At 58.4% G+C, this 25,968-nt stretch overlaps 2 protein-coding genes across 6 annotated transcripts in view; one reads left to right on the top strand and one right to left on the bottom strand.

Moving 5' to 3' along the window:
- Positions 1–823: 823 nt before the first annotated feature.
- Positions 824–20,901, top strand: Crb2 (crumbs cell polarity complex component 2). 2 transcript variants are annotated; one of them, XM_076843115.2, is made up of 13 exons: positions 824–956; positions 6,895–7,218; positions 9,565–9,760; positions 9,835–9,974; positions 10,418–10,603; positions 10,800–10,913; positions 13,472–14,341; positions 14,425–14,930; positions 15,598–15,763; positions 16,634–17,420; positions 18,198–18,314; positions 18,841–18,967; positions 20,311–20,901. In XM_076843115.2, exons 1-13 carry the CDS (start codon positions 854–856, stop codon positions 20,533–20,535), a joined length of 3,861 nt encoding a protein of 1,286 aa, XP_076699230.2. In that variant the 5' UTR covers positions 824–853; the 3' UTR covers positions 20,536–20,901. The 2 variants fall into 2 exon arrangements, with proteins under 2 accessions (XP_076699230.2, XP_076699231.2); XM_076843116.2 differs by lacking the exons at positions 824–956; positions 6,895–7,218 and having other exon boundaries at positions 9,719–9,752.
- A 1,732-nt stretch (positions 20,902–22,633) lies between these two features.
- The window catches only part of Dennd1a (DENN domain containing 1A), a 530,651-nt gene continuing 527,316 nt past the window's right edge, over positions 22,634–25,968 (bottom strand). For all 4 annotated transcript variants that reach the window (XM_076845503.2, XM_076845505.2, XM_076845504.2 and 1 more), the window contains one exon: positions 22,634–25,591. In XM_076845503.2, coding sequence (XP_076701618.2) covers positions 24,383–25,591 — 1,209 coding nt within the window. In that variant the 3' untranslated portion in view covers positions 22,634–24,382. The remainder of the gene's footprint in view (positions 25,592–25,968) is intronic.

Raw genomic sequence — 25,968 nt, 5'->3', positions numbered from 1 at the left:
AAGGGAATGCTTTGTGTTGTTGTGTCTTTAAGATGACCTGGATTCTTGGACCCAGGCCCCCATAAGAATTTCTCTGCATGCAAACAACATCCCCCTCTCCAGTCTAGAGGCCAGCCTGGAACAAGCAAACATCTGCTGCAGCTAGAGACTGAGGTTAGACGACAGAAAGGACTTCCCAGGGGCCAAGGTCGTGACTTAGTGGTACAGCGCTCACCTAGCAGGGGTAAAGGAAAGTTTGCTTAAAGCTGTCAGTCAGTAGAATGAGCTGCCTTGGGTTGCAGTGAGGTTTCTGGAGTGGCAAACAGAGAGGCAAGATCAAGACCAAAGGAAGACATGGAAAAGTTTCCATTTGGCTAGTAAAAGGGGGCCACATGGTGCAGGGCTCTGTGCCTAGATTTGATCCCACAGGGCCACAGGGAGAGGGGCTGGGTGGCAGGTTGGGACAGAGGGAGTGGAAAGGGGATCTAGAGACATTGAGGGGATGGCCGGCCTGGAGCTGGCCGGTGACTGAAAGTAGGAGAGGCGCCTTGGCCCGGTGGGGGGTCAAGCCAAGTGGGAGGGCTGGGGCCGCTGTCCCGCGGAGGCCTTGGGAGGGGTTGGCACCACCTGGAGAGAAGAGGGCCCCGCGGGAGAGTGGTGCCTGGAGACAAGGTCAGGGCCTGGGCCCGGACCGCTCTGCTCCCGGCGGCTGGGGCTGGCCTGGAAGGAGCGGCCAGACCCTCCCCCGGGCCGGGCGGGGCGGGGCGGGGCGGGGCCGGGCCTCTGTCCACCGCATTAGTGCTGCTCCAGGGACCAGGGGGGTGCCGAGCTGCCGGCCTCCGGCTCCCACAGCGGCGGGCAGAGCGGCGCTGCCATGGCGCTGACCAGGCCTGGGACCCGGGACTGCAGGCCCCTGGCCCCGCTGCTGCTGCTGCTGCTGCTGCCGCCCTGGGACCCCGCGCTCGCCCTCCTGGCTGGTGAGTGGGGCCGGGCCCGGGGGGCGGGGGTCTGTTCCCCCAGACGGACCCCGGGCCTGCGGCCGGGCGGGGGGCCGCTGCTCCGCGTGGTGCCAGGCCGGAGTTGCAGGGACCTGGGGCTGATTCGTGTGGAGGGGGCTTTCAGGAGTGGGCTGGGGACCTGGGTTGGGTTGGGTGTGAGTGCGTCTGGGGAAACTGAATCCTGGAGCCTTGTGGCCGTTGGGAAGGGTGCTGAGGTGGGTCTGTGGAGCAGGGCTGGGGACTTGCTGGGAGACGGCCTACCCCAGAGTCTGCTCCGAGTCACTGTGCTGGGCCGGGTGCAGTTGGGGGTGAAAGTTGTGAGTTGCTACAGGTGTCCCATGAGCTGTGTCCAGGTGAGTGGGTGTGGGGAACTGAGGGCCGGCTGCACTGGGGTATAAGTTGTCCAGTGGGTCTTTGCAAGGGACATGTGGGTCCTGGTGGGAAGCAGCAGACCCCAGCCTGGTGAATCGGCTGGAGAGGGAAGGAGACCCCAGGGAGCAGGCTCCCTGCCTGCCCTGCGCTCCCCCTGTTTGTGTGGATTCCTGCCTGCACTTTAAGGGGGAGCGGGCTGCTCTGGGTCCTTGGCTGGTGGCTGGAGATTTGGGAACATTTTTGTCCCCTGTTGTGTCCTCTCTGGCATTCCCAGACCAAGTTGGAAGGGCTCTCTGAAGCCGGACCCCTGTTCGCCAAGGGGTTTCTGCTTTTGTTCAAGTGGATTCCCGCACAGAGCCTGGAATTCCTACTGGGGGGTCTAGGGGAGGCTTTGTCTTAGTCGCTATAGCTACGGGGGCAGGCCTGGGAAGTCCCTAGCCCTGTCACCACTGGCTGGGAGAGGGAGCCAAGGAGGGCCTGTCTGGGCTCCTCTGCAGTCAGGGGAACCCCTGTTCCTGATGCCCTCCTGGGGGCTGCCAGGGAGAATGAGGACCCCCTTTTTGGGGGAAGGAAGGATCAGGGAGGGACAGAGACTTGTGAGCTGGGTTCCCTGGGGCTCCTAGAGGAGATGCCTAGGTACCTAGGCACGTGTGCACACTTTTGGGGTGTGCACAGGGCACACATGCCACATGAGCAGGTCGTGCACAGCACACTGCCATGCACACACACACCAATGCATGCATGTTGATATTGTGTGCATTTACACTCAAATGTGCACCCACATACCCAAGGTGGGCAGGTGGACCGGATGGGACATAGAAGACAAGGTCCCTGAGGTACACACTCACCCCACAGCCCTACGGGGGCTTCTGGGGCAGCCTCCCCTTGCAACATCTGTCAGCTGCCCCAGCCCTGGGGATCCCTGAAACCTGGGGTGGGGGCACTGCACGACCATCTCTGGATGCCAGTACCCAAGACCTGACTACCTGAGGCGGGCACTGGGAACTGTGTCACTTGGAAGCTGATTTGTATCCCAGACGAGGTGGAGGTTTCTGAAGGCCCTGGCCCTGGGCTCTGCTGCCCATCCCTGCCAGGCCCTAAGCTGGGCCCCTTCATCCTGGGCCACTCTGCCACAGAGGCCCGCTGGTTGCTATGGAGAGGACCAAGCATCTTGGAGTACAATGGGGCACAGGGCTCTCACATCTCCCCCTCCCCCCAGCACTCGGGGACCCATCACAAAGGGTTTGGCCCCTACCCTTCAGCCCCTCCTCCAACGAGAGGAGGTGGGGGCCTGAGGGACAGAGGCAGGGATTGTGGGAGGGGAAGCCACACACAGTCAACCCAGCCTCAGGTCCTCGGAGAGTTGGGTCTGCCACAATCTAGGGTTTGTCAGTCATCAGGTGCCTCGTGGCAACACAATCAAATCCAGTCTCCCCAACAGACTGTGAGATCAGCTCTGAGACCCCATTCACAGAGGAGGTAAATAGGCCCAGAGAGGATCAGTAACTTGCCCAGAATCACACAGCTAGTGTGTGGCAGGGCCAAGATTTCACAGCGGGCTCACATAAAGCCTCCTTACAGTCACATCCTCTCTCTGCCCTTGTAAGATGGGGATAACCACACTCCCAGGGCCATCACAAAACTTCAGTGGGACAATGCAGTGGTTTTCCAACTTGGGTTTGGCAGGGAACCCAAGATTCAGACAGAAACCCATAATAGTTTATGGTCAGTAGTTCAAAGTGGACTGTACAGGTGGCATGTCCTCCCCTTGCTCCAGGAGGTACCTTCCGCTCTGTGCTTCGAGACTCATTTTGGAAACATGGGGACGTGCAAGGCCAGGCCCAGAGCAATGCTCCATCGTCCACGCCCATGTTGCAATTAGTTATTGAATGATGGCTTTTACCCTGGGAGGTGAACATTTTTGATAAAGCGTATTCCACACTTTGCTGTCTTTTTAGAGTATTTTTCCCCTTTCTGATAAGGACGAGTCTGGCCATAGCCAGGCCCAGCAATAGTAGGGGAACAGTTTTATCCAATCTGTGCTAGAACTCCCATCCCTGCTATTGGGTCACTACTTAGAAATATTCTTGCCTTCTCAGGGAAGGAAGCGCCCCCAAATCCATCCTTTAGTAAGGCATATCTCACGGTGGCGGTTATAACTCAATCTGTAACAGGTGAGGGTAAATAAATGGGAGTTACTAGGCTGGGTGAGTCCTGCTACCAAGTAGCCATACGGCTCTTCCCAAGAGGCTCTTCTTTCCTTTTTGTCCTTCTCTCTCTCTTTTGTATTGGGAATCAAGCACAGGGCCTCTTGCATGCTAAGCAAGTCCTGTTCCTGAGCTACACCCTGTTCCTGGGACCACTATTCTTTTTTTGTTTGTGGTGCTGGGGATTGAACCCTTGTGGTGCTGGGGATTGAACCCAGGGCCTTGTGCATACGAGGCAAGCACTCTACCAACTGAGCTGTATCCCCAGCCCAAGGGCCACTGTTCTTAAGAAAAACTTTTAGGGCTGGCGATATGGTTCAAGTGGTAGCACACTGGCCTGGCATGCGCGAGGCACTGGGTTCAATCCTCAGCACCACATAAAAATAAATAAAGATATTGTGTCCACCTTAAAAAAATATTAAAAAAAAAAAACACCTTTAGAGACTCTCCACACTAGGGTGAGACTGTGGGAATGTACTAAGAGGACAATACGTTTGTGGCAATTTCATATGTATTGGCAGATGTGGACTCTCGGAAATCTGAAGACATCTTAGTTTTTGGAGGAACAATGATCCTGGGCAAGTTTATCAACCTTTTTTTTTTTTTTTTAATCAACCTGTTTTGAGTTAAGGAAAGCAGATTCCTTAACAGGTACCCCCCCCCCTCTGGTGTAACATTGTAATAATAATAGATACACAGCCTGGAGCGCATAGTAAACACTCTGTAAATGAATTGTCTGCCTTGCCCTTCCCAAGGGAGGTGGCAGGTTCAAGGGGCGGGGCAGTGGCCGTTAATCCCTCCCCTGCCAGGTCAGCCCAGGCAGCCCAGAGGTCAGCAGGGATTTGTAAAGATAAGCACAGGCCCCTAGTTGCTGTGGCAACAGGCCCCGCCCCTCCAGTCTGACCCTGGGGACAGCCTCTCCCCTGCCAAGCTGCCCTCCCAACCTCTCTGCCCTGGCCTAGCCTGGTCTTCCCTTTGCCCTGGGCTAGCCTGGCCTCCTGGGCTAACTCCAGGAAGCTGGAGACCCCTGAGCACAGGAGTTGGCATTCCTCAATGCGCAAAGGGATCTCCAGGGATTGGAATCCAATGCAGATTCTGGGCTGTGGGCCGGTTGGTTCCAAATTTCTAGGTCTAGAGTGAGCCCCAAGAATCTGCATTCTTGATACAGGTCCTGGGTGGTTCTGAACCACCTGGAGTGGAGGCGCTGGTTCTGACTGAACCCCCTTCCTCCCTCGGGGCTGGACTCTGCCTCCAGGGCTTTCTCATTTATAGTAACAGCCCTCTGTCCCTGACCCTGGGAGGACCCTAGGGGAGGGCAGACTGTCAGAAACACCCACCCGGTCCCCACTGTTCTAACAGGCAGCGCTTGGCCCTGGAGGCAAGCTCCTGCAGACCAGGGTGGGGAGTCCCTGGGCCACAAAATGAGGGTGTTGTCCTGTTTGAATTAAAATGGGGGCCTGGTGGCACAGGATCCAGCAGCCAGGTCCTTCACAATGGAATTATGATCCCTGTCCTGCTCCAGAACTGTACCAGGCTGACAGGCTCTGGACATCAAGACCATAGCCCCTTGCAGAGGGTTCCCCAGGTGCCTGGGCTTCACATGTCACCTTGGGGGTGCCACTTAGGGGCACTCTGGATACCACCTGGGCCTGTCTGATGCGCAAAACCTGTGCATTTTCCTGAGGGAGCAGGGTCCACTCCCACCCCCACAGGACCATCTTCCCAGCCCCAGGTGATCACCCCTCCCCAGGCATCCAGCCTTGGGGAACCTATCAACTGCTTGGTCACAGAAGCAGGAAAAGGAAAAGGAACAGGAAAATGACCAACTACTCACAAGTCTCTCAGAGATGCCCAGGAGCCCCTGTGACCAGGCCTGGGAGAAGGGGCTGGGAATGATGCCCCTGCCCTGAGCTGGAAGGGGAGAGTGTGGGTAGAAGGCCCCTTTCCCCTGAAAGTGTTTTAGATCTACCCTGCCACGTATCTGGCCCTGGGGGCTGCTAGGGCTCCCCAGTGTTGAGTTGCACCAGGTGTTCTGGGCTCTGGAGGGTGGGACTGGACAGCCAGTTGTCTCCCAATGCCTCTGTGTGTTTCTCCATTGCACTGTCCCCATCCTGCTTGGGCCTGCTGCAGAGCGTGGGGGTCTGGCAGTGAACAACCCGGCCTGCTGGAATGTGGATGACGCCCCAGAGGCTGCCAGCCTTATCTGGGGGTCTTGGCTGGAGTGGGGGAGGGGAGGGTGCAGGGCCTGATGGGCCGTGGGGCCTGGCCAGTGTCTGGATGACAACCTGGGCGGGGGAGGGTGCCTCCTGCTAGAAGCCCTTCCCCCTACTTGCTGAGTCCCTGCGGTGGAGCAGGCTCTGGACCTGAGGTTCTGAATCCTCCGACCTCCCACGTCCCCGGGGACGTACTATCCTGTTTCTTTTCACACTGGGAAACGGAGGCTCAGTAGGAGAAATGACTTGTCCAAAGTCCCACAGCTAGTAGTTTTCTCAATTGGGATTTGAACCTGTTAGCGACAGGCTTTCGAGTGGGGAGGAAGGAGGGAATGGAGGGGGCTGGATTCTCCTGGGCTTGGCTTCCAAACTGGATGCCACCCTCAACAGAGGGGCTCCAAGTGCACCCCGCTGTGGTGGGCGCAGGTGTTCACTGGACAAGCTGTGGTGGGCTTGCCAGTGGGGGATGAAAAGAGGGCCAGGGCTCCTCCAGAGCTCCCCAGGCGGACAGCGGGAGGGGTGTGCGGGGGGAGCCCACTCTCCTGCTTTGAAGTGGCCACGTTGCTCCCTTCCGAGCTTGAGGTCTCAGAGCTCAGGTTTCCGCCGCCGACGGAGTTACCAGCCCCCAGCAGGCCGGAGGGGGCGGGGCGCTGCCTCTCCTGGGCTGCTTCCCTCCCCCTCCTGGGCTCCTGTAGGGAGCAGCCTGCAGAGAGGAAGCCCAGAGGGGACCCCCACATTGAAGCTAACTCGCTGCTTGACCTCGGCCAGCCTTTGCTTCCTTTCTGGAGTCTCACTTATAAAATGGGCACCAAGTTCCTGCCTAGGGGCGCTGCAGGGACGGGTGAGACGGCGGGTGGGCAGCTCACAGGGTTAGTGTCTGCTGCTTAATCCTGCCGGAGCCAGACACCCTGGTCCTGTTTCTCTGCTCTGCAGGCACTCCTAAAGCCATTCCCAGTTCCCGAGTAGAGCGACTGCAGCTTGGGATCCTGCTCCCTCTGGGTGTGCTGGCCTCCGTGCCTGCTCTGGAGTGTGGACACCCGTGTTGCTTCCTGGGTCTGGGTTGGGCTGAGTAGAGGAGGGGAGCGTCTGCACAGCCCTCGCCCAGTCAATCTCCTCTTTCCGCAGGGACGGTGCCTTCAGAGACCCGGGGTGACTGTGCCTCAGACCCGTGTGCTCCAGGGACCCAGTGCCAGGCCACAGAGAGTGGTGGCTATACCTGTGGGCCCATGAAGTCTCAAGGCTGCGCCACTCAGCCATGCCACCATGGTGCTCTGTGTGTGCCCCAGGGTCCAGATCCTAATGGCTTCCGCTGCTACTGCGTGCCCGGTTTCCAGGGCCCGCACTGTGAGCTGGATATTGATGAGTGTGCATCCCGGCCCTGCCACCATGGGGCCACCTGCCACAACCTGGCAGATCGCTATGAGTGCCAGTGCCCCCTTGGCTATGCAGGTAATGGTGTATGCTGCCCTGCGGGGAGGTCTGCCCCCGTCCCCCCTCCCATCTGTGGCTTGCAGGGAAAGCATCACAGATTCAATTCTGACTTGAGTCTACAGCTACCCCAGGCACCGGCAGTGCCGGCTGTCCACTCCTGGACTTACCACAGAACTGACACTTCTCAGGCCAACCTGGCAGCTGGGGGTGAGAGTCTGTGTGTTTGAGGTCTGGCACAGCGCCTGGCCTGTATGGGGCATTGGACAAACATTTTTGTCCCTTCTCCAGAGCTGAGTTTGGCTCAGGGGGTGGAGACCCCTCAGGCATCTCTGGCAACTCTGAGCAGACAGGCAGATCTGCCTGGTTTGGCTTTAACAGGACACCCTGGCCAGTAGTGCCAGCATTTTCTCACTCCAGACCTGTATCAAATTGTCCTGTAGACACCACTTGAGGGTCCTAGAGTGAGAACATCCTGCACAGTTTAGGATGGAATGTGGACCCCTTACAAAGACCTAGCATAGAGACCCACACCTGGTCTTGTTCCAGTTGTGATGCAGATGTGGCCCAGGGGTCCCTGCTGCCTTGAGTGGGTAATGTACACACAAGTGCTCAGAACACTGGCTGACATTGGGAACACATAGTTCCTTCCTCCAGAATGGCGGTGTTGGAGGGGGGGGGGGCAGGCCCTTCCCAGCTCCCAGGTGAGAGCATCTTGCTTCTTGGAGTGGCCTGAAGTTGGGAAGGAGGTCTTCCAGTGAGGCCAGTCCTGGGCCTTCTGTAGGCCACTGTGTAGACACATGAACTAGGTCAACCCTGAGTTCAGGCTTTAAGGGCAGGGGGTAGTTTTGAAGTCACCTCAGAGCAAGGGAGACAGACTGGGGGGTCTGAGTTCCAGGGGAAGGAGCATCTAGTGAAGAGTGGCCCGCTGGTGAAGATGGCTTTGGGACACTGGCTCCCTGAATCTTTCTCGCCGTTTGGATGTCTCAGCGTCTGCACGTATTCGCTGTGTAGATGTGAGTGTGAGTCACATTTGTCTGTGTGTCTCCTCTTTGAAGTTCTGTTTGTGTCCATAAAAGAATTCTGTGCATCTTCCATTATCTGCGGGTGTCTGGGCTCTCTGAATACTTTCATGTGAAAGTGTACGTGTGTGGGTGCCAGCAGGTGCCTGTGATCCAGATGTGCGGTGCTCTGGGTAACTTTCTGGGTGAGTGGTGAATGTGAGGGGGCAGTGTCTGTAGTGACTCATTTTTCTTCTTCTGGTTCTGAGCTGGGTGGGGGAGGTTGGGATTCCAGGCAGCCTGGGCCTGGCTCCCCCTGGCACGGGGGTGGGAGTAGGGCTGGAGGGTCATGGGAAGGAGAAGGTGCATTTTGTGCTCACTGAGCTGGGAAAGGGGAGGGCTCCAGCAGGACTCAGCTGGGTCCCTGGCCCCCATGAGCAAGCTCACTTAGGGGACAGCTCCTACTGGAGTCTGCAGTGACCCCTGAACCCTAGGGTGACTATCCAAACCATAAAGTTCTCCATGTTTCTCCATCTCCGCCCTCACCTGGTGGAGGGCACCCAGCTGTCCCGGTTTGTGCAGGTGAGCCGGTTTCCCGGGACTAGGGAGTCAGTTTTACAGCAAAAACAGTGCAGAAATTGTTCACCTTACTTCAGCCTTTCCAGCCTTTTTTTTTTTTTTTTTTTCCAGTATCCCTCCTCTGTGGGGTCCCTTCCTAACACTTTTCTCAAAGCCACCAGAGCCTTCTAAAATGTAGATAGGACTGTCATGTATCTGCTTACAGCTTCTAGGATGAGCCCAGAGCCTGTTACCTGGCCCAGGTCCCAACACCCCCACTCCTGCCTCACCTGCTCCACTCTCCCCATAGCTCCTGACCCATAGCTCCCCATGGCTCCTGGGGCACACCCTCCCTGGGTATCAGGCCCCTGACCCAAGCACAGGGTGACTAACTGCAGTCTCTTTCTGGTGTCCAACTGCTCACCATAGTCCTGTGCCTCAATCCTCCAACTCCCCAAAGCCTTCCCTGCCTCCCCACATCCCAGACCAGACCCCGGATCTTGCTTTCACAGGATCAGGTTCCCTCATTGAGTTTACCTTTATTGAAAGCCAGTCCTAACGTATTGACTGAGTTGCGGTCTCCCGGCCCAGCCTGCTGGGAGCTCCAGAGGGCGGGGAGGTTCCCTGATTCTACCCACTGCCTGGTTTCCCACAGCAGCTCCCGCTGTGGACGATAAGCGAAATGCGCTTCCCTTTAGAGCCTCATAGGTGGCTCCTTGTAACTGGAGCTGCCCCAGGTCCCCGGCTTGGCCTCTTTTGCCCCTCGGGTAAGCAGCTCCGGGTCTCTGTGTCTCCGGCCCCTGTCCAGGAGTGACTTGCGAGGCCGAGGTGGACGAGTGCGCCTCTGCGCCCTGCCTGCATGGGGGCTCGTGCCTGGACGGCGTGGGCTCCTACCGCTGCGTGTGCGCGCCGGGCTATGCGGGCGCCAGCTGCCAGCTGGACATCGATGAGTGCCAGAGCCAGCCGTGCGCGCATGGGGGCGTGTGCCATGACCTGGTCAGCGGGTGAGCTATTGGCATTGGGTGCCTGGGGCGGCGGGGCTGCAGAGCTGTCGCTCACTTAGGCCGGTTCGCCCCAGGTTCCTGTGTGACTGCTCAGGCACGGGCTACGAGGGCGCGCGCTGCGAGGAGGAGGTGCTGGAGTGTACATCGGGCCCCTGCGCCAACAACGCGTCTTGCCTCGAGGGCCTAGGAAGCTTCCGCTGCCTCTGCTGGCCAGGTGTGTGCATTCGTGCTCCCTAGGCGCGGCTGTAGGCTGTGGGTGCGAAGGTGGGCGGGGGGCAAGGGGCAACAGGGCGCGTGCAGTGCCATCTGGGCCCTCTGGACCTGTGTGTGAGAGAGACTGCAATCTGCCTGATCCTCAGTTTACTGATCTGCAAAATGGGGCTGAAAATAGCACCCACTCCTCGGTTTGCAGTGAGGAGGGTGAAGGTGTAATGGCGGTGGAGCACCTGGCACAAACGACATGCTTGGTAATACAAGATAGTAGGAATGATGTGCTGCTGCAGGTCTCCATGGTCATTTCCACTCCCTCAAAGCGACCCTCACTGTTGACTGCATCCAGAGCTGTTGTCCCTGTCTGGTCATGGGCTGGCTTAGTGGCAGTGGAGGGGAGATGCCTGATGACCTCGCGTGATCTGATGCCCACGTGTGCACCCTCAGGTTTCACCGGAGAGCTGTGCGAAGTGGATGAGGACGAGTGTGCTGCGGGGCCGTGCCTCAACGGTGGCTTGTGCTTGCAGCGCTCAGACCCAGCCCTCTACGGGGGCGCCCAGGCGGCCTTCCCGGGCGCTTTCAGCTTCCGCCACGCTGCTGGCTTCCTGTGCCGCTGCCCTCCAGGCTTTGAGGGTGAGCAGTCAGCCAGTGTCCAGACGTCCAGGGAGGGATCCCCAGTCCGCCCACGGCCCTGCCACCAGGTGGTCTTGTGCCACCCTGCCCGAAACAGCCCTCCCTCTGGACCTCAGGCTCCCTTGCCAAAGAATGGACCCTTTTAGATCTGGTCTGGCTCTGAGGGTGCAGGGGGCCTCAGCCGAGCCTCTTGCAGGGGACGACTGCAGTGTGGACGTGGACGAGTGTGCCTCGTGGCCATGCCTCAACGGAGGCCACTGCCAGGACTTGCCCAACGGCTTCCAGTGCCACTGTGGGGATGGCTATGCAGGTACTGGGGTGGGGTGGGCACTGGGGGCGGGCAGGGTTAGAGTTGTCGGGCCTGGATGAGAAGGTCCCTTTTGTCTGATGTATGGATTGATGGGGACAGACAGGAAATGAGGGAGAAGGTGGGTGTAGTTGCCCAGGTGACAGACAGCTGAGGGGGGGCTGGGCCCCATCAGGCTTTGGAAGTGGGAGGGGAGGGAGCTGGTCCACTTGAGAAGTATTTAGAAGGGACAGCTATAGGTCCTCATGAATGGGAGGTGTCAAGGACACTAGTGAGCTTCTGCCAGTGCCCTGGGAGACACTGACCAGGGACACTGACTGGAGGTGCCCTGGGGGAACTGACTGGAGGAAGGTGAGTTCAGTCTTGCTCATCCAGTCTCTGGAGTGCGCCGGGGCTGGTGGTCCGGGGGCTGGGGGCCAGGAGAGGGGTAGGTGTGGATCCATAGGCAGGGGTCAGGACTGAGGCTGTCTGGGGCATCATGAAGAGTGATGAGACTGAAACAGCAAAGGACTGGGCTGAGGCCCAGAGGTTTCCAAGGAGGACAGAGGAGGAAAGGTGGGTGAGTGCAGAGAGTTGGGGCCAACAGAGCAAGCTTTTCCTCTGGGAGCAGGGCCTGTTAGGCACAAACCTCTCTCCCTGCCTTGGGTCCATGCAGATGCAGACACATGGACACGCGTGAACCTGAGGAACGGCACACACTCCCAGTGTCCCCACCCCCTCTGGAATGTGTGCGCCTCCCCCACACCTCCTGCATTCCTTCTGGGCAAACTGCCTTCTCTTCCTGGAAGGTTCCTGGGGCTCCCCTGACCTGAGGAAGGAGGTGGTGATCATGACCATTCCTCCTGCCCTCACTCACCAAAGATGTTGGGGCTCAGCATCCCCTCCTAGTGGCCAGTGCTCTGAGAGCCCTGCAAGCCCATCTGCCGCTCCCATTGGCTGAGGTCCCCTGAGTTCTCTAGGAGTGGGTGACCCACTGCATGCCAGGACTCTGGAAAGCATTTTCTGGGCATCCTGCTTCTCATTGTCACAACCCAGTGAGGGAGGGTTTAGAGTCTCCATCTCACAGAGGAAGCAACGGAGGTTAGAGAGGCCCGGGACTGCCAGGTTCACCAGTGTCCGTGGGAACCCAACTCCTTCCCAGTTGAGCTCAGCTGACCAGGGACTGGGAGGGCAGATCTCTGAGGTCAGAGTTTAGCAGGAGGTCCTGGCTGTGGGGCTGGCATCCTGGCCCATCCTCCCTTTCGGCAGCTCTGTGTGTGGGGGAGGCCAGCGCCTGGCATTCCTGAGCAGACTCAGGAGGAGGCAGGCAGCCAGGCGGGGAGCTCTGCTCCCGAGCCTCGGCACCTGCCACCACTCTCAGTCCATCTGTGGGGTACTGCAATGTGGCTGTGGGTTCTGCACCCCTTCTTGGGGGGTCTGTGGCTCCTGGCAGGTATGGAGGACTAGGGCCAGGGGGAAGCTGGGGCAGGTGGCTGGTGGTTCCCAGGAGGTGGCTGTGTTTCAGGCTGACTGGGGCTGGGCTCCGAATCCTGGTGGCTGCTTTGGGTGTGGATTCCTCCAGCTGGGTTTGGGGCAGGGCTTGTCTGGGTTTGTTCTGTGGAGCTGACTAAGCTGGCATATGGCCACCTGATTCAAGCTGGGGCCAGTGTACCTGTGGGGAGGCTGGAGAAGAGGATGATGTGGTCCCATACAGCCAGCAGGGGACACTGGAAAAGAGGAACTGAGGGGACAAGCCTGGGGATGGCCCAGCGTGCCCCAGATGCATAAATCAAACTCCACCCTTTCATTTTATCACACTGCCCACAAAAGTAACGTCCTTTACCGGGCACCAAAGACATTCAAGTCCCCGGAGGAGATGTATCTGAATAAACAGAAAACTTTGCCTACAGGGTTCTGGGGAGTTGTCCCTGGGAGTGGGGAGTGACAGAGTTGTTTGGGTTGGAAAGGCCCTGGGCCCTCTGAGTTGGGTTTTGCAGGGTTAGTAGAAATTTGAAAAGTAGAGTAATGGAGGATGAGGGAATGGAATAAGCAAAGCTCCCGAGGCAGGAATTTCTGGGAAATGCTTGGAGGAACTGGAAATTCAAGGCTTTTAGGGAGCAGAGTTGAGGCTTGAGATCCTGGTAGGGCCTAGCCCATGGACTCCGGGTGTGTGAATGCCAGGGTGAGCAATTGAACTTGAAGAAGCAGAGGGAGCTCCCGGGTACTATTTTGGGAGTAGATCTCTGGTTGGGGCAGATGGGAGAGGGGCTTCTGAGGCAGGCGAGCTGGAGGCTGCTGGACTGTGTCCCAGGAAGCTGGCCAGGCAGGAGACATGAGGTGGGGGGAGAGGGTATGGAGGATGTTTAAGGGATCAAGGGCAGGGGAACTCACCAGACATGGCAAGGGAAGGGGAATCTTGGATTTGGGCCTATAAAGGCCTGCAGGGACGAGAAGAGATCCTTTGGGAAGTGGTTTGGTTGGTAGGGATGGAGATTCACACCACAAGAGGCACGCACATTCTGGGTTGAGAATGTGGTTCTGGCCCTGGGCACTACTGAGTCTTGGCCTGGTCTCTCCTGAAGGCCTGACGTGTCAGGAAGATGTGGACGAATGCCTGTCAGGGCCCTGTCTCCATGGTGGAACCTGCGACGATGCTGTGGCAGGCTACATCTGCCAGTGCCCAGAGCCCTGGGGTGGACATGACTGTTCTGTACAGCTCACTGGCTGCCTGGGCCACACCTGCCCACCCGCTGCCACCTGCATCCCTACCTTCAAGTCTGGGGTCCACAGTTATGTCTGCCACTGCCCCCCTGGTACCCGTGGGCCTTTCTGTGGCCAGAATACCACCTTCTCTGTGGTAGCTGGAAGCCCCGTGTGGGCATCAGTGCCAGCTGGTGGCCCCCTGGGTCTGGCACTGAGGTTTCGTACCACACTGCCTGCTGGGGCCCTGGCTACTCGCACTGACACCCAGGGCAGCTTGGGGCTGGCACTGGTGGCGGCCACACTTCAAGCCACACTGAGCCATGGTACCCATGCACTTGTCCTGAGTCTGCCAGACCTCACCCTGAACGATGGCCACTGGCACCAGGTGGAGGTGGCACTGCGCCTGGGGAACCTGGAGCTGCGACTGTGGCATGAGGGCTGCCCTTCCCATCTCTGTGTGGCCTCTGGTCCTGTGGTCCCAGGTCCCACAGCTTCAGTGGCTCCCCGGCCTCCTGGGCCCTGCTCTACGCAGCTGGGTAGCTCAGCCTTTGCTGGCTGCCTCCAAGATGTGTATGTGGACGGGCACCTTCTGCTGCCTGAGCATCTCAGTGACAATGTCTTCTTGGGCTGTGAGCGCCAGGAGCAGTGCCAGCCTCTGCCCTGTGCCCATGGAGGCACCTGCATGGATCTGTGGACTCACTTCCGTTGCGACTGTCCCCGGCCTCATAGCGGACCCACATGTGCTGACGGTGAGGAAAGACCCAGGTGGAAAGGCAGCGCCTAACACCGGGCTCCGGCCTGCCGGCCTCACGCCAGCACTGTCTCCCTGCAGAGATTCCTGCTGCCACCTTTGGCCTGGGGGGCACCCCGAGCACGGCCTCCTTCCTGCTCCCTGAGCTGCCAGGCCCCAACCTCACCGTGTCCTTCCTGCTGCGCACTCGGGAGCCTGCCGGCCTGCTGCTCCAGTTTGCCAACGCCTCAGCCGCCGGCCTGACGGTCTTCCTGAGGGAGGGCCAGGTCTGGGCAGAGGCACTGGGCAGTCCTGCTGTGCCGCTGCCTGGGCGCTGGGACGACGGGCTCCGTCATCTGGTGACACTCAGCTTTGGGCCTGACCAACTGCAGGAAGTGGGCCAGCAGGTGCACGTCGGGGGGAGGCCTCTCCCTGCTGACACCCAGCCCTGGGGCGGGCCCTTCCGAGGCTGTCTCCAGGACCTGCGACTCAATGACCTCCACCTCTCCTTCTTTCCTCTGCGGCCGGAGAACTCTAGTCAGCTCAGTGAGCTGGGCGGCCAGGCCCAGAACCTCACCCGGGGCTGCGTCTCTGAGGACATGTGCAGTGTGAGTGCCTGGGTGTGGGTTCTTTACTCTGGATCTGTTCTGTGTCCCTGGGGGCTGGCTTCTCCTTTTGCTAAGGAGGAAGTAGACTGGAAGTGACCTGCCCGTGATCCCAGTGCTGTAGTGGCAGAGCAAGGTTTGTGTTCACCTCCCTCCACCCTGCCACTCCTACTCTTTGGTGGTCCCTGTGCCTCCCCTACCCAGTCCCTGTTTGAGACAGTCACCCTGACCTAGACAGAGGCTGCCTGAGTTGGAGGAAAGGGACCCTCTGTGTTTGTGAACAAAGTACCAGCTCTGGAATTGAATAGTCTGGGTATGAACTCCACTTCTTCTAAATGGGCTGGGTGACTCAGGAAGTGGCTTCATCTTTCTGAGCCTCATCTGTAAAATGGGGGATGATGGTGACTTTTTTTTCTTTCCTATTTTGAGATGGGGTCTCAATATATTGCTCAGGCTAGTCTCAAACTCCTGGGCTCAAGTGATCCTTCTGCCTCAGCCTCCTGAGTGGCTGGGACTGAAGGTGCACATGCTGCTGTGCCTGGCTCTCTCTGTGTGTCCGTGAGGAGGTCATGTGTCTTAGTAGATGCTCAATGAAGAACTGCTTCTATGATGGTTATGGGGATGGTGCCAACTGCGGGCCTGAGCTGCCTCTCCCTCCACTCTCCCACAGCCTGATCCCTGTTTCAATGGTGGAACTTGCCTTGTCACCTGGAATGACTTTCACTGCACCTGCCCTGGCAATTTCACGGGGCCCACATGTGCCCAGCAGTTATGGTGCCCCAGCCAGCCCTGCCTCCCGCCTGCCACCTGTGAGGAAGTCCCGGATGGCTTTGTCTGTGAGTCTGTGCTCTGGGCAGTGTTGGGTACTTGCGCTGGTTATATCTTTTGGGGGAGGGGATGCTGCACCATGGACCAGGAATGCCAACCCCAGCCCATGGTGGTGGGCTAGCACCTCCACTGGGACAGGCTCTCTGGAGGAGGCAAGCAGGTGCTGGGTTTTCCAGGGCAAACTCTGAGGAGTCTCAGGGAAGGACATTTCAGGGAGAGGAAAGATCCTGAGGTCTACCAGAACCTTTGAAAGGCAAGGACAGAGGGGTGCAACAGGAAATGGGGTGAAGTTCCGGACCCTTTGAATTCTAGGCATGGCAAGTCCTAATGGCAGTAGGGAGTCACTGGAGGTTTTAAATAGGTACTTTAAAAAGATGCCTGGCTGGGCTGGGGTTGTGACTCAGTGGTAGAGCACTTGCCTCGAATGTGTGAGACGCTGGGTTTGATCCTCAACACATAAAAATAAATAAACAAAATAAAGATATTGTGCCCATGTATAACTAAAAAAAAAAAAAAAAAAAAAAGATGCCTGTCTGCCAAAGGGAGCCTCCTTGATGAAACAGAGGAGCTTCAGGGAGAGGGAAGGGCAGGTAATATTATTGGGCCTGTGACCTCAAGGGCAGGGTTGCATCTTGGTTTGTCTTCTCAGCATTGTTCCAGAACTGATACCCCAGAGGTAGGGAGTGCACTGGATAGGGTAGGGGACCACTGTAGTTTCCTGGACGGATGGTAGGTGGGTAGGTGGGTAGGTGTGCCCAGCCCCCACCATGGCCCTGAAATGGGGCAACAGCAGTACCACCTGCATGCTGGGGGGAGAGATGGCATCTCTGGAGAAGGTCCCTTGAGTCGTTTCCCAAGCTCTTTTCCTCTCTCCGCAGGTGTGGCTGAGGCCACGTTCCAGGAGGGCCCCCCGGCTGCGTTCAGTGGGCACAACATGTCGTCGGGGCACCGGCTCAGCGGGCTTGTGCTTGCCTTCCGTACGCGTGACACCGAGGCCGGGCTGCTGCGTGCCTCAGCTGGCGCCCAGGCTGGCCTCTGGCTGGCGGTGCGCAACGGCTCGCTGGCTGCTAGCGTGCGCAGCGGCCGCGGTGTGTCAGGCGCAGTGCTGCCTGCTCCGGGGCCGCGGGTGGCCGATGGCGCTTGGCACCGAGTGCGTCTGGCCATGGAACAACCGGCGGCCGCCGCCTCGCGCTGGCTGTTGTGGCTGGACAGCGCCGCGACACCTGTGGCGCTGCGCGGCCTGGCGGGTCACCTGGACTTCCTGCAGGGCCCAGACGCTGCGCGCGTCCTGTTGGCCGAGAACTTCACCGGCTGCTTGGGCCGGGTGGCGATCGGCGGCCTCCCATTGCCTCTGGCAGGACCGCGGCCCGGCGTGTCCCCAGGTCCCCAAGAGCACTTCAAGGTCTGGCCAGGGTCGCCTGCTCCGCGCCTTGGCTGCCTCGGCGCGCCGGTGTGTGCGTCCTCTCCCTGCCTGCACGGCGGCGCCTGCCGCGATCTCTTTGACGCCTTCGCCTGTGCCTGTGGCCCGGGCTGGGAGGGTCCGCGCTGCGAGGCACCAGCCGACCCTTGTCGCTCCGCGCCTTGTGCCCGCGGACGCTGTCACGCACGCCCAAACGGCCACTTTGAGTGTCGCTGCCCACCAGGTTTCGCGGGCCCGCGCTGCAGGTGCGGAAAGCCTGGAGACCTGTGCCCCGAGGGCACCGAAGGTTCACCTGGGTCGGGTTGGGTGAGGGCAGAACCCCTGGAGCGATGGGAGGGGGCAGAAGAATCTCCAAAGAGGCAGCAGATTTGCCCAGTCCCGGGTCATCGCTTCCCTTATCTGAGCCTCCTCGCCCTTATCTGTGAAATGGGGTGATAGTTCAGTTGGTTGCACTGAAGGATCAAACAGCTAAATTTGAATTTCAAATAATGCCCCCCCCCCCCCCCCCCCCCCCCCGCAATGGGGAGTCTGTGACCTCCAGGGGGCAGTGACATTCATGCCTCCTGGTCTCCCAGGTCAGGAGCGGAGAGAGGTGCATTCTGCCAGAGGGCCAGGACCATGGACATCTGCAGGGTTCAGCTGAGCAAGAAAATGCTTGGGGACAGGGGATGGATGAGCTTTGATGGTTGGGGAGCAGCTGGAGGACTGGGGCTGCCCTGGGGGTAGGACTTTTGTCACCCTTGCAAGTCCTTCCCATCGGGCTTCTTAAAGGCCTCTGAGACTCAGGAAATGTTCCTGCCCTGCCCACAGGTTGTGTAGGTGTTGTGGGTGGGGCCTGAGCAGCAAAATGGCAGCCCTGGGTCCCCTCCCTCCCACTCAGACATGGCTTCCCTGACCCACACGACTTCCCTGACCCACGTGGAGGGCTGAATTCCAAAGATGAGAGCACCATGCTTAGCTGGGCGGTTGCAGAGGGCCAGAGGGCCAGAGGGCCAGGGTGCAGCCTCAAACTTTCTCCTCAGGACGCCTCTCTTGCTGGAGGAATGCAGCTTCAACCTCACCTGCCTTGATGGTGGCACCTGTGAGGGCGGCCCCCCAGGCACCAACTGCAGCTGTCAGAAGGGCTTTGTTGGCCAGAGGTGTGTGCGGAGGTCGGGAGACTGGGAGGTGGACTCAAGTAGGGAGAGCTGGGTATGGTGGCCCCTGAGTCCCTGCAGCCCGGGTAGGGGAAGTGGGGATGATCACTCAGCACTTCCTCCCTCACTGGCTGTGTCACAGTGCCAGGCATCCCACCACTGTAACCGGAGTCCTTTCCTTCTGGGCTTCCCAGACCATCCTTTCTGCCGTGGCCTGCTGGGCAGTAGTGATGTGCTGGCTTTTGTGAGCTCAGCCCCCCGCCGCCCCCTCAGGTGGGGACAGCAGAATCGCAGATTTTGGGCCTCCAGAAGGTGGGGTCGGTGTCATTTTCACAGAGTCAGAGTCCTTTTGGGTCATGAGTGCTAGGTCCAAGTGGGTGACCATAGACATCAGCAGGGTTCAGCTGAGCAAGAAAATGCTTGGGGACAGGTGATGGATCAACTTTGATGGTTGGGGAGTGTGCTAGAGCAGCTGGAGGACACGGGGCTGCCCTGGGGGTAGGGACGCTCAGCAGTCCTCCCTCTCCAGGTGTCAGAGCCCCACACCACCCTGTGAAGCCAATCCTTGCTTGAATGGGGGCACCTGCCGGAAAGTGGATGGGACGTATGAATGCATCTGCAGCACCAGGTTCTCCGGCCAGTTCTGCGAAGTGGTGGTGAGTGATGCCCAGGGTGCAGGAGTGCCCTGACAGGCTTGTCTGAACTTCAGTGCTATGCTGTTGGGGGCAGAGTGTATAGGACATTTGTAGAGTTGTTTCTGGGCCAACCTTGTCATGGCTGAGGAGGAACAGGCTAGGGGATTCAGGCCCCTTCCATGCTTCCCGCAGGAGGTGGTTTCATCTAGGAGATTCTTGGGGGCCCACCATCTGTCAACGAAGCTCCTGGCCAGGCACGGTGCCTAGGGGAATGACAGTGGGAACATTGGGGTCTGCCAGGTCCAATTTGGGATGAGAATTTAGGGCCCACAGAATCTTAGAGCCTGTAATCTTAGAGGGTTTCTGATCCAGGAAGATTTGAGGAGCCCAGGATTCTGAACCAGAGAGGTTTGGCCACTATAAAAGTGTATGTCCCTGACCCCAGTGAGGCCCAACTGAGAAGACGCCCAGCATCCCAGCCCTGGGGTAGAACAGGCACTGGAGGAGCAGTGGGCCCACCACGGGGAGCTGCTGGGAGGGGGCTCGGGAAGCTCAGTCTGAGGTGCAGCCTTGATCTCCACAGGCTTCTGGCAGCCCAGGTCATAAACTGCAGATCCCTTTGCTTATGGGAATGGTCCCTTTCAAGTTGAACTTTTATAGCCTCTAGCGACCCTACCTACTCACCCTCCTCCTAGGCAGTGGGGAGGAAATGGCTTTACAGCTGTCCCCTAAGGGCCTGCCTGGGTGGAGGTCTGAGAGGTCCTCCCAGGACTGGCATGAATTTTATAGTTTTGGGGCAGCTTCTTCAGGGCTGGGTGCTGGCTTTGGAGATCCAGGTCACAATGGGCTGAGACGCCTCAAGGTATAGAGGCAGGAGTGAGACTCTGAGGCTCTGGAATCCTGTGATTCCTGGGACTTCAGAATTCCAGGCCTGTAGAATCTAAATAGGGACATCCTGGGGGGATCTGTGATTGGAGATGGGGAGGAGGTTTGCTGGCCCCTAGAACCTGGCCTGCTTCTCCCAGGGACAAACTGTCAGAGGAGCCCCCTTGGACTGGCAGGCCTTGGTGGATTCTGACCTTGCCATCAGCTATCAGCTACCTGTCCCTGCTCCCCCTCCTGCTTCATCAGACCATTGTAGGGTCAATGCTGCCCTTGTGCTGGGCGTTCAATGAGTGTGTTTTCTGTCCTTCCAGCCACAGCCCCTCAGTTGTGCAGCGCCCCCTTGTGGTCGTTCTGACAGGTGGCTTGCTGGCCCCTGCTTGCCTAGCCCTGAGTTGGGTCTCTCACCATTTCCTGGGAAAACAGTTCTCCTGCCAGGTGTTCTCTGAGCAAGTTCTTGTGCCTTCTCTGTCTTCTTGCAGAAAGGCCTGCCTCTGCCACTGCCATTCCCACTGCTGGAGGTAGCTGTGCCTGCTGCCTGTGCCTGCCTCCTCCTCCTCCTCCTGGGCCTCCTCTCAGGGATCCTGGCTGCCAGAAAACGCCGCCAGTCAGAAGGCACCTATAGCCCAAGCCAACAGGAGGTGGCTGGGGCCCGGCTGGAGATGGACAGTGTTCTCAAGGTGCCACCTGAAGAGAGACTTATCTAGACCAGCCTGGCTGCTCATGCCAGGCCCCAGAGATCCTGCAGGATTTCTACCTGGTGACCCAAGGAGGCCACTACAGGGCCCAGACAACCGAGTGTCCCATAGCTGGCAGCTCCTTCCTCTGTCCCATCGTGGACTGAGGAACAGGGGAGCAACTCAGGGAAGCAGAGAGGGGCCTGTGAGGTGTGAGCTTTGCCACCTGACCTGCCGGGATTTGCCTTGGCAGATGCTCAGCTGTGAGTGGGAGGGCACCAATGAGTGCCCATGGTGTGCCAGGAGTGTGTGTGGGGGGACATGCAGCCCCACAGATTCCATTGTGAGTGCTCTGACGAGGTCACGGATGTGTCCACCGCCTCTTATATATGTGATTGTGACTGTAAGGGGATCAGATGATCCCATGGGGGGGGGGGTGGCTGCTCTGGGGGTGTGGATACCCTGGATAGCTCTGGGGCAGGGGCAGCCAAGGCTGCATGTTCTGCAGAAGCCAGCCCAGGGCTTGCCCAAGCATCAAATCTTTAATTCTGACCCCTTCTCTCACCTCCAAGGGCAGCCCGTGCCCTGGAGACAGCTGGGAGACTGGGTGGGGGTGGAGGGAGTTCATGGAGGCTGAGCAAGATCCTTTAGACAGATCCGTCTCTGTCTGGTGCCAGAGTCAGTCCCACAAGGGAAGCACAGACCCCTGGACCCAATGTCTGTGCAGGGCAGGCCAGCCGAAGCAGAGGACCTAAGTCTTGAGTTCTCCCGCCTGACTGTGGTCATTGGTAGAAACAGGAGGGCCCCCTGCCTACCTCACAAGGGCTGTGAGGTAGGATCGAGGGGCTAGCAAGGGGGAAAGAATTCGGAAAGTTGTTAAACTGCCATCTGATGTGAAGGACTGTCTGGGTTTCCTTTTAGGTATCAGGAGGTGTTATCTCCCCTAACTAGAGCAAGGGGCCTGGCAAGGAGGCCAGAGGGGCACTGGGAGGAAGGAGCAGTGCCCCCTTCTCCCCAGCCCTCACAAACCTACCTAGGTCTTCAACCCTGGCTGCTCTTATGCCTGCAGACCAGTCTCCTGAGTGTCTGGCTATTGGGAGGACTCAGGGAAAGGACTGGAAGGAAGCCCTCAGAGTTTGCAAACTTCAGTTCAGACTGTGTTAGGGCCGGGCCCTCAGAGGCGGACTCATGAAGAATTTGCTACATCCTGACATGGCTCTGCACATTGTGACCTTGGATCCGAGTGGACACCCTCCTGAGGGCCTGGCTTCCTCTGAGCTTCATGGAGTCCCCCCCCGTGACCTGGAGATGTGCTCTTTCGTCCTTGTTTCCCAGGCTAGCACCTTCTGTGATTGTGGGCTCCAAGCGCCAAGGCCAGACCACATATTTTACGCTTCGAAGTCGGAGGCTGACTTTACCTGGCGCCCCTTGAGGTCTCAGCCATCTCTAGAAGGCACAGGATTGGGGGCACTCGAGGCTCAGTTGAAGCTGAGAGCCCTGAACACCAGGCTGTTTGGCCTTATCCTGTAGGAGGTGGGGCTGCCTTTCCCCAGGTCTTTGTATGACCCTGGGAGAGGAGAGAGCAAGTTGGCTTCTCAGATGGGTTACCGAAATCCTAGATTTGAAACCTGTGCTAGCTGCAGACTTCTTAGAAGAGACACTTCATGTGGAATGCCAACATATAGACAAATCCCATTTCAACTTAATTTTGGTGACATTGGCCACTGTGGACGACTGGTCTAGATCTCTCCTCCAAACTTTAGTGCCCAACTAGGGCACTGTCCAATCCAAGGCTCTGCCCTTGCTGGTGAGAGATCTGTTGGGGTGACTTTCCAGGTGTCTCTTTGAACTTGTTCTGTCCTGAAGCCTGGGTGCCCTTGGCACTGTTGGTGGTTGTATCCCTGCTTCGTGGTCCCAGCAGGACTGTGTGGACTGTCACCAGCCCACACCATGCTCTGCCTGGAGGAAAGTGGGTAACTGGCTCAGAGCTCCATGGGCACAGGTGTTGGAAAATTCTGCCCCTCACCTGGCCTCCACCTTTGTATGAGGGATGGAGAAGATGGCTAAGGGTCTGCTCAGGGGGCTTCCCCTCCCCCAGAGCTTCCTTCAAGGACACAAGTATTCCAGCCTTTTCCCCAAGACTTTATTGAATTCACACAAAGTTCATTCTTGGGTTTGTAAATTCCGTCCAGCCAGCGAAGAAGACATAGGTGCTCGTGTGAACAGGGAGCACATGACAGCAGCCACCCAGCACAACCAGGGGGACTGCGGGGTGCCTTCTGCTTCCTGGGCCACCCAGTGCCTCTGTTCATCTTCTGCCCCCTCTGTGGGGGGCTTCCCTGTCCTTAATGGGGCCTGGAGTCTGCCCAGGGAAGAGGAGTGGAGCTGGGACTTGTGCCGATACACCTGAGTGCCTGAAGGAGGGACCCATGTGGCCCAGGTGAGACCTGGCTCCCCAGCAACCACAGAGCATTACCAAGATAGGAGAGACTTGTTATTCTGGGGTCAAATGACACAGGAGGCCAGGCATCACTGACTTATGAGCAGTGGCAGTGGCCTCCCAGCCTCTCAGATGTAGAGGAAGCTCCCTGGAGTGATGGGGACCTCCAGGGACCCCTTTGACCCTGTCAGACACCCCCAGACAGAGGGGAGAGGGACTGTGTCTGACCATTCATAAATAGGAAATGAGAAATCAGGTCAAAATGCTCACAATTTCCTGTATGTCTCAGATGGTTGTTTTCTTAAATGGTTGGGTCTTATTTTAACTTGGTTTATTGAAAGGAGTCAATTTTCAAGATTTATCAAATCAATAAAGTAAAAAAGAAAAGAAAGATAAAAGAAACAATAACAAAATATTTCAATTTAACTTTGGCCTTAGGAATTTATGTGCTGGCGCGAAGCTTGAGGCAGGTGGGAGGGGCTGGTTTCTAGGCCTCCTCCTGCCCCAGGCTAAGAGGGGCACGTTTGTCCATTCCATGAGAGTCCTTCAAGGGGCGTCCCTGCTCCAGGGAGCCCAGGCATCTGTCTGTGGCATTAGGCTTGGCCTGTGAGCAGGAATCTGGGTTGCTGCTGCTCAACTCTGCCCTCGAAGCCCCAAGTGTTAGGAGGCCCAGCCAAGTCCCAGCTTTGACAGTGATTGGAGACACAGGAGAATTCAGAGGTATGGGGATGACAGCTGACTTCTGATACTTGGATTTGTGGGCTTCTCTTTTTCTTCTACAAATCAGAGTTGCTGGTGCTCCCAGACCCCCTGCTGAGCTGGTTGGGGGGGGGGGCTGGGTTTGGCCATCAAAAGTGGCCCTTGGCTCGTGGAAACAACCGAAGTTTGGGGCTTGGGGCAGACTCACGAAAGCATGAGTGCAGTATTGCTAGAAGGGGTTTGGAGATGACCACCAGGGATTTCCTCCAGTCCAGGAGGGGCCCTGACTTCCAGCCCTGAAGCCATCTATACTGGTGCAGACAAGCTGGGTGACACCGACACCTGTGCCTGTTGGGGGTGCTGGGATGGTCAAAGGACAGATAGGAGTTCTGGGCTCCAGAGAAGCAGCCTTGAACCTCATGGCTGCATGGGTGTCTCTGAAGAGACAGTGGGCAGGAGGGGTCTGGGCAGTGGCCACCCTGTTGACCTCTCTAGTGCAAAACCCAAGCAGGGTGCTGAGGAGGATGGGAGTAAGGTAGGACGGGCGCCTAGGAGCTGGGATAGTTCCCAGGCCGCGACTGGCACCGTTCCCCAGGGCTGGACCTCAGAGATGGGTAGTGTGGAGGGGGAGGGTAGAGAGCAGGTCCCATCCCTTCCCACCAGCAGAACCTGGGCAGAGGGGAGCCGCACACTGGATGGCAGCACTTGGGCCCAGCTGGCCCTAACCCTCAGGGTCTCTCATTCAAATGTCTCCCACTGCTTCCTGAGCTGCTCCACGGAGCCTGGGGCTGGGGCTGGGGCTGGGGCTGGGCTCACATCTTGCTTGGTTTTCCGTAACAAATCCTCAAAGGGGTCTCTGGCCTTTGGAGGAGCAGAGGGCTGCAGTGCTGGCTCCAGGCCCTGACAGGGTCTGGGAGGCAGGAGTGGGGGGTCTCCATGTCTCAGAGTTAGCCCCTGCTTGGCCTCAGCAGACCTGGCACTTGAGCGGGCCAGGGGCAATGTTCGAATCCTTGACGGGGCAACTACTGGAGGGCCGAGTGGCTGCAGGGGACTGGTGTGGGCGCCCACAGGCACCTGGCCAAAGAGATTGGGCATGGAGAGAGCAGACAGGTTTGGCTGAGACCTATGAGGGGCACAGAAGCCAGAATTGGACAAGAGTAGGCTGGGTGCAAAAGCCGGCCCCAGAGAAGCTGGAGGGGCCCCGAAAGGCCTGGAAGGTGTAGAACTCAAAGGCAGGGTGGGTGGTACTACTGGCACAGATGGGACAAAGGGGTTGAGCGGTGGCTGTGGGAAAGGGGTAGGGGTCCCCATGGGGGGGAGGCTGAACTGTGGGGTGAATGGGGTGGTCATATTTGGGGCAGCAGGGTATGGCGGGACAGTGCTGCCTGACCAGGCTGTGTTAAGGGGGTCTAGGAGGGCGAGCAGGGCATCGCTGCCTGTGCCTGGAGCCCCTGGGGCTGGGCTGAGTGGCTGCAGGAGTTCTGTGGGGCCTTGGGGGGCAACACTGGGGAGAAGCCCTGGGAATAGGGCTGGGCTTGGGGCAGCTTGCTTTTCCCGATCTGTCTGTAGTCGCTCTGCAGAAAAGTCCCCGAGGGTGCCACTGGCAGCCTGGAGCTTGGCCAGGCGGGCAGTGGGTGGTGGAGGCACAATGCCCAGCTCTGGGGTCTTCCTGCCCTGTGGCCGGGGAATGGTGATACTGCCTGAAGTCGGGGTGGGAGCCTCCTCCTTGTTGCTGGGGTTCAGGTTGTTGTCCTGGGTCTGGGGCCTGTGAGGCGGGGCCGGGGAGCTCCCAAGCAGGGCTGAGGGCTTCTCAGGGGAGGCAGCAGGGGGCTTGCTGGGGATGGCCATGTCATCCTGGCCCAGGCTCCAGAGCTTGTTGTATGGGTGGGCAAGCTTCAAGGCTACTGCCATCCCAAGGCTCCTTTCGCTCCTGCCCAGGTCAAGCCTCTGTTGGGAGGGAAGAAGGGAGGTGGTGATCACAGACTGGCCCAGGGAAGACAGGGAAAATGCATGCCCATTCCCATCCCTCCTGAGTGCTGAGTGGGCACTGGAATGGTGCTGCTAGGCATGTGTCCAATTAGCTCCTGGGACCTGGGTCAGTCAGGGGCTCATCCCAGGTAACCAGCAGAGAGCCCAGGTCTCTCACTGTGGCACAAAGGGACTTGAGAGGCAGCTCTTGTCCTTTTATACTAGTAGTTGTCAACTGGTCTTGGGAAAATGATTACCTCTACTGACCACCCACTGGCCTGGCCTTCCCCCTCACTTTTTTGATATTGGGAATTGAACCTAGGGGTGCTATTCTACTGAGGTACATCCCCAGACCT

Source organism: Callospermophilus lateralis, chromosome 2, assembly GCF_048772815.1.
Source record: "Callospermophilus lateralis isolate mCalLat2 chromosome 2, mCalLat2.hap1, whole genome shotgun sequence".
Taxonomy (NCBI): Eukaryota; Metazoa; Chordata; class Mammalia; order Rodentia; family Sciuridae; genus Callospermophilus; species Callospermophilus lateralis.
The sequence above is the reverse complement of the archived record's forward strand: the minus strand, read 5'-3'. Positions and strand labels throughout refer to the sequence as shown.

Bases quoted from the DNA above. Each gene is read 5' to 3' on its own strand.
- Crb2 (XM_076843115.2), top strand. From the start codon at position 854: ATGGCGCTGACCAGGCCTGGGACCCGGGACTGCAGGCCCCTGGCCCCG. The intron at 9,761-9,834 runs GTGAGCTATTGG...GGTTCGCCCCAG, and splicing joins TGCCATGACCTGGTCAGCGG to GTTCCTGTGTGACTGCTCAG. The intron at 17,421-18,197 runs GTGCGGAAAGCC...CTTTCTCCTCAG, and splicing joins TTCGCGGGCCCGCGCTGCAG to GACGCCTCTCTTGCTGGAGG.